At 32.5% G+C, this 6,928-nt stretch overlaps 1 protein-coding gene across 1 annotated transcript; it reads right to left on the reverse strand.

Annotated features, from left to right (window-relative positions):
- Positions 1–3,824: 3,824 nt before the first annotated feature.
- Positions 3,825–4,763, reverse strand: LOC116642431 (olfactory receptor 6C3-like). Its single transcript, XM_032420843.1, has one exon. The coding sequence runs from the start codon at positions 4,761–4,763 to the stop codon at positions 3,825–3,827; it is 939 nt and encodes a 312-aa protein (XP_032276734.1).
- Between the last annotated feature and the right edge of the window lie 2,165 nt (positions 4,764–6,928).

The following is a 6,928-nucleotide window of genomic DNA, read 5'->3' on the forward strand; positions in this document are numbered from 1 at the left end:
CTGATACATAATTTTAAAAAACTTCATAAAACATTATTTCAAAATTGGTTTCATTAAATTTCTTTAGAATGCATTTAATTAACTTTACTCCTGCTCAGTAACAATACTGTGTCTTCATCAGGGTTTGCTTTTCCTAGGAAACAGTTTTTCACAACACCTGGAAGCCTCAATATGCATTCTCATCAAATAGACAATATTTGGTTTCATTTGAATTGAAATTCAATTCAATCCCCAAATTGAAATTTTTGCACTAAATTTACTGGCTTAGGAGATCCTGGTTTAAAAATGTATATTATTACTCTTCCATAGGTAATAACGTGTCAATGCACCACATTTTTAACCTTATTTCAACTTTTTTTGCATATCCCTTATTTTCTTAACTTTCCTACCAATTTTAACACTTCCTGAAAAATAATAACTTGACTGAATTACACATTTTGGCTACTGATTAAACCTTTGAGGGAATGTATGAAGAGCTATGAAGGAAGATATTAATATATATAGAAAGGTTCATGTGAGCATCACTGAAAAGGAGTACTTAAAGGCCAATTTTCAAGGATTGGTGAATACAAGCCTAAAGAAAGTCTACCAAGAGATGATCCAATATCACAGACTGGGGGAGGTATACTACACTATTTATGTAAAAATGTTAATGAAAATTCAATGGACTGTATTCATTTACCAACATCAGTTAAGCCTGATGGATGCTATTCATTCATTCATTCAGCAGCCTTTGGGGAGAAAAGACAAGACAATGTTAACAAGGTGCATATGATTCCTCAGGCCTGAAGCCATCCCAAGGATGTACTCATGCAGAGTATGAAGGATATCTCTAAGCATTTAGCTCATCTTTTTATTTCTGAATGCAGGTCCATATTTCCCCTGCAAGAACATGGTTTAGGTTTACCTTAAATTATCTTCCATTCATTTTTGTCAAAATCAAGAATCCCTTCTAAGAACCCCTGAGATATACTCTTTGAGCTATTCAAAATGAAAGTTAACAATAATACTTCATATTTGTTCAATAAGATGGCCACAAAGTACCTTCAAGGTTTCATTCTGAAAACACCACTGTTCTGTTCCTTATTCAGTCATCAATAATCAAAGAAAAAAGGAAAAGTACATAAATTCATAATAAGATCATGGTATCAAAATACTATTAATTTCTTACTTACGACACTCTCAGGTAAATTGCTACTGCAGAAAGTATATGGGCTCTGCAGTTAGAGAAACATGGGTTAAAAATACAAATGGGCAGCTTAATGGATTTGTGATTTTGAATGGTACTTAATTTCCTTAAGAGTCAGTTTTCTCTGTTTACCATGGACATGAAATTTCAAGGGCGTTTTGGGAATTAATTGAAATAATATAAGTGAAAGTGCTGTATAAACCATGTGGCACTAAATATGCTTTAAGAAGAGCTGGTTTATTTATGTTCTTTTAGTTGGAATTGTTTTTCAACTTTGGGCAGATTATTCATAGTAACTGTGATTAAGGAAAGGCATTATTTATTCCAAGGACATACTAAGGATTTATATATTCTATCTCATTTAGCTTTTATGACACACTGATGGAACTTTATCTTTATTCCCAAATGAAGCACAAGGGTAGTGTAGTTTTGTACCTTAGATATATTTGTATATCTAACAAGTGTTCAATATAATCAGAGACTACCTAAAATTAAAGTCTGTTCTCTTAAAGAAAGTACTACATAACCAATATTCAATTAGAAACACGGCATAGAGATGGTAATTTCTTGCTTTTCATTTAATGGAGAATGAATAAATTGATATAATAAAACAAAACATACTAACATCCCTTTACATTTTTAAAAATAAATCCAGTTGGAAAATGAAATTCTAATATATCCTGTTTAATCTGATTAAAAGTTGAGCTGATAAGTAATGAAGCAATGATACAGTTTGGGAGACTCCATTGCCTTCCATATGTCTGACTTACCTCTGATTTTCATGCAGGCTGACTAACATGTAGAATGGCCATAACATAAAATGTATCAGCAGTTGCCATTGTTGTAATGCAGGGAAAGCAGCATTCCTGAACACATTTCCTCTTAATGAACCCCTTCGCTTTCTACTGTTAATGTTTTTGTCCTAAATTTCCCATTATTTCTTGAGTACAGAGAGTGAGACAGGAGCAAATATATGAAAGAGAGAAAATATCAGAAGGTGTTTTAAAACTGTCTGATATGGTTTCTACACAGATTTTATGTAACATGAGCTTTGTAATGTTTTATCTGTTCTCTCTGCCGATGGCTCACGGGGAATAGTTCAGTGAATCAAAATTGCCAGAACCGGACTGCACACAAAACACTAAGGAATATAAAACATAATACACACTAGAACTGAAATTTGACAAGGAAGCTTAGGGGACAGTGTCCAATGAGACAGAAAAAATAACAACGAGCAAACAACCATTCTAAGTGTGATTTGTTTCTCTTGAGAAACAAACAGACCAACAGAGATTATTTTTCAGACAGAGTTACCAACTAAATATCTCAATTCATACTTCAAAACTCTACCAAAGTTGTCTTTACGCCATGTCATTTTTAAAAACTGGTAATCTACCACATTGTACTAAGTCATTCATTGTCTCCATTAACTTTAATCTGCCTTCCAAGAAGAATGTTTGGTACTATAATACTGCTAGTACTTTATGCTTCTTTTCCTTCTCACTCTGTTGCTCACCAGCAATGGCATTTGAAGAGGTTCTTGTTTTGATTGATTAACGTCCCAGTGTATATTCCAAGTATAATATTAGGAATTGGCACCTTCCCTGACTAGACTATAATAATGCAGTCATGCCCAAATGATATAATGTGAGTGTAAAATACCAATAAAATTGTGCAAATCCTTAGTAAAAGCTAAGCAAAATATGCTGGTCCTTAAGAGTTCGGAAAATGTATAAAATAAAGCAAACACAAGTTTTTAGTCATTTTTTTGTTTCATTTTTCAAATCAGTTTATCATATTAGCTGTTATAGCTCAAGACCTCAGGCAAATTACTCAACCTTTCAATTTACACATTTATAAAAGAGAGATAATCACTCTAATTTGCCATATAGCTGTGAAAACTAAATATGATATGATTTAGGACATACCTAGTTGAGTATATGGCATAGAATAAATGCTTTATACAGAAGAGATATTATTATTTGTGAAATTCCTATTAGACTTCCAGTTGGCATGAGTGTAATGGTGACTGCCTAAATATTCGTCTATATCATATTTTTAAATATAATACAGATAAACAAGGAGAGTATATAAAATAAGACATAACATATACCTTAAGCCTAACTATAAAACAGAAGACATATGACCTTCAAATAATTTACAAGCAGTAAAATAAACAAACCTATAGCTGAGAGGGAGGACTTGGACAAATACTGCAGATAGTATGCAAAAAATATGGCTGTTACAGATAATATATTTCATTTCTTATAACTTTAAGAAAGAAACTGTGATATCAGTGACAAAATAAAATTTAAGAGTAAGTTGATTAAAACTGTTTACTCCTTTTGCTACTACCATTTACAATATCTTTATTATTCAGAACAATCAGTAAAATGATGTATGCTTTATAGCCACTGGCTTTCTATTTAGAATTGTAAGCCAATGAGGAAATGGAATCTATAGATGGTTTGAAAGAAAGACACAACAGAGTTACTTTCAGTTTAAAAGAAAAATTAAAGTGCTCAGCCTTGCAAGTATCTGTGAGATGGATATTGGAAGAAACTCTAGAAGTTGAAATTTTATTTGTCCTTTATTGGATCTTCACAATGACATCCATTCATGTTAATACATCCTTTCATTTGTTTCTAGAAAACAGTACTTTCTGAAGCAAGTTTTTGAAAGCTTGTTTTACTTGCTGGTTCCTCAGGGTATAAATAAAAGGGTTCAACATGGGCGCAATCGAGGTGTTGAGAATAGCTACTCCTTTGGTCAGTGATGCTCTTTCTTTTGCTGAAGGCTTGACATACATGAATATACAGCTCCCATAAGAGATGGAAATGACAATCAAGTGAGAGGAACACGTGGAGAAAGCCTTTTTCCTCTGACTAGCGGATGGGATTCTCAGGATGGTGCTAAGGATGCACAGGTAGGAAAGCATCACTAATGCCAAAGTGAAGAGCAGAGTAACAAAAGCAAAGTAAAAGCCAATCATCTCTAAAAGCCCTGTATCTGAGCATGAGAGTTGTAAAATGGGGAAATAGTCACAAGAGAAATGATCAATTACATTGGAAGCACAGAAATCTAGCTGGAGGATGAGCATGAGTGGTGGGAAAATGGTAAGAAATCCTCCTAGCCAGGACCCAAAGACAAGCAGGGTGCAGATTTTTTTGTTCATGATGGTGGTGTAATGAAGAGGCTTGCAGATGGCAACATAACGATCAAAAGACATGGCAGTGAGAAGAAAAAATTCAGAAACTCCCATGAAGATGAAGAAAAATAGTTGAGCTAAGCAATTGTTATAGGAAATGGTCTTGACATTCGTAATGATTGCCCCCAAAAATCTGGGAATAGAGACACTGGTGAATGTAATTTCTAAGAAGGAGAAATTCTGTAGGAAGTAATACATAGGAGTCTTGAGATGACAGTCTATCCAGGTGAGGATGATGATGGTTAGGTTTCCAGTGACACTTAACACATAAGCCATAAATAAAAAGATAAAGATTACAACCTGGAGCTGTGGGTTGTCTGAGATGCCCAAGAGAACAAACTCTGTAATCATTGTATGGTTTCTCATACTGCTTTTTATTTTCTTTAAGCAAAATCTGTTGAGAAACAAAACAGAAAGAAAGAGTATGTGAATAGTAAAGGAATTGAAGATTTAAAGATTTAAATGTTCATATTATTATCTCCATTGAAATGAAGCATGGAACTTTTTTCCTGTGTACAATTTTGGCACAAATATTTCACACATTCTCTCTTAAAAAGGAAAACCCATATTCACAGGTCTATGTTAAAAGTCCCCTCATGAGTGACTTTATATAACTCCTGTAGGAATTATATAAATTGTCTATATATGAAATATATTTCTTAATTTTTACTTATTTATTTTTATTTTATTTTAATTCCAGTATTGGTAACACACATTGTTATATTCATTTCAGTTGTACAATATACTGATTCAACAATTGCATACATCACCCAGTGCTCATCAGGACATGTGCACTCCTTAATCCCCATCCCCTATCTCCCCCATTCTCCCACCCACCTCCCCTCTGGTAATCATCAGTTTGTTCTCTATAGCTAAGAGTTTGTTTCTTGGTTCCATAAAGGAGGAAAGAATATCCAATGGGAAAAAGACAGTCTCTTCAACAAATGGTGTTGGGTAAACTGGTCAGCTATATGCAGAAGAATGAAACTACACTACTCTCTTACACCATACACAAAACTAAACTCAAAATGGATTAAAGACCTACCTGTGAAACCTGAATGCATAAAAATCCTAGAAGAGAGCACAGGCAGTAATTTCTCTGAAATTGGACATAGCAAAATTTTTCTAGATATGTCTCTAGAGGCAAGGGAAATTCATTTCTGCTATAATAGTTATCACATCTGTAATTTAGATATTGAGACATTGTTTTCCAGTTTCCAAGATTGTGTGCCCTTAGGACTGAAATGCCTAATTCTGAGTTTTAACTTTGATGCCATTTGCAAACTTCATTGTCTTCTTTTTTTTTTTTTCAAACTTCATTGTCTTCTAAGATTTTGGTGGAAGCTGATGACCCAGTCACAATTCCTGAACTTATTAAGAGCTACGATTATTGTTATTCTTAATATATATTCTTTTAAATGTGACCAGAAGAAATAAATGTGTTTCCTATCTTAGAAATATAAACCTAGAATTGCCTTGGTTGTAAATGAGAGTAAAGTTCTTTATTTGTGGGAAATAAAACAGAAGCCAGAGATATAATTTAACACATAGATGAAGCCATATAAATAACATACTTTTTACAACATACTGATCCATTTATATCATCTTCATGTTCCTTATTTAAATTAACAATTGACTTAGTTTTCTGGTTCTTTTTTCTTTTCAAACTATGTTCACTCTGTCTTTTTACTCTCAAATTTGTCTGAGGGCAAGAGGATTGCATAAGGGAATTTTTTGATCACAAAATATCTCATTGTCTTCTTTCCAGAAGACTAAATAAGTAGAATCAATAAAATTTTCTGTAAAATTTACTTTATAGAAACCACAAATTATTAAAATGTAATCTTTGTGGCTAACTGAACGTAATAATAAAAAAATTAAAAATTGTAAAAAAAAATGAAGCTCATTCTGTTTCAATTTAAAAAAAGCAGTTAACTAAAATAAATAGGTTTCTTTTTTAGTAAATTCAGTGAATTTGGTTTTGGAGAAATTTTCAATGCCGAAAGATATAAGATATTTTTGTGATTAAAAAAATGTAATCTATATGACTTTTATCCATCATGTTCTGTCTTTATTCTTAGCAACCAGATTTTATCTCTGCTATAAGTTCTCAATAATATTTGCTGTATTATTTTCTTCCTGTGGGGATAAGTGTCAAGCTTACATTGTGCCTTTTCTTCTTTTATTTTTTCCTGACAATCAATATTCTCTTCTTTTAGGAATAGACACATATTTATTATAACATACCATCAAAATTGGCAGATCAAAATTCAGAGATTGTTACTGTATTTTGAACAATGACTGAAATATTAAATTACAAAATTAGTAATTGTAAATATACTAATGTGATAACTGGGGGATCCCTGCAATTTATTTCAACAAAATAACCTCTGGAATGAGAGAGAAACACATTCATTGACAAGTTTGGAACATACTTACTTTTTGATATGTCTAATGATTCAAGTCATAAACATAACCCCAGATTTTCTTAATTTACTTAAAATGTGAGAGGCAGTGCATTCATAATCTAC

Source organism: Phoca vitulina, unplaced genomic scaffold (assembly GCF_004348235.1).
Source record: "Phoca vitulina isolate PV1807 unplaced genomic scaffold, GSC_HSeal_1.0 scaffold23, whole genome shotgun sequence".
In the NCBI taxonomy this organism is placed as follows: Eukaryota; Metazoa; Chordata; class Mammalia; order Carnivora; family Phocidae; genus Phoca; species Phoca vitulina.

Bases quoted from the DNA above. Each gene is read 5' to 3' on its own strand.
- LOC116642431 (XM_032420843.1), bottom strand. From the start codon at position 4,763: ATGAGAAACCATACAATGATTACAGAGTTTGTTCTCTTGGGCATCTCA.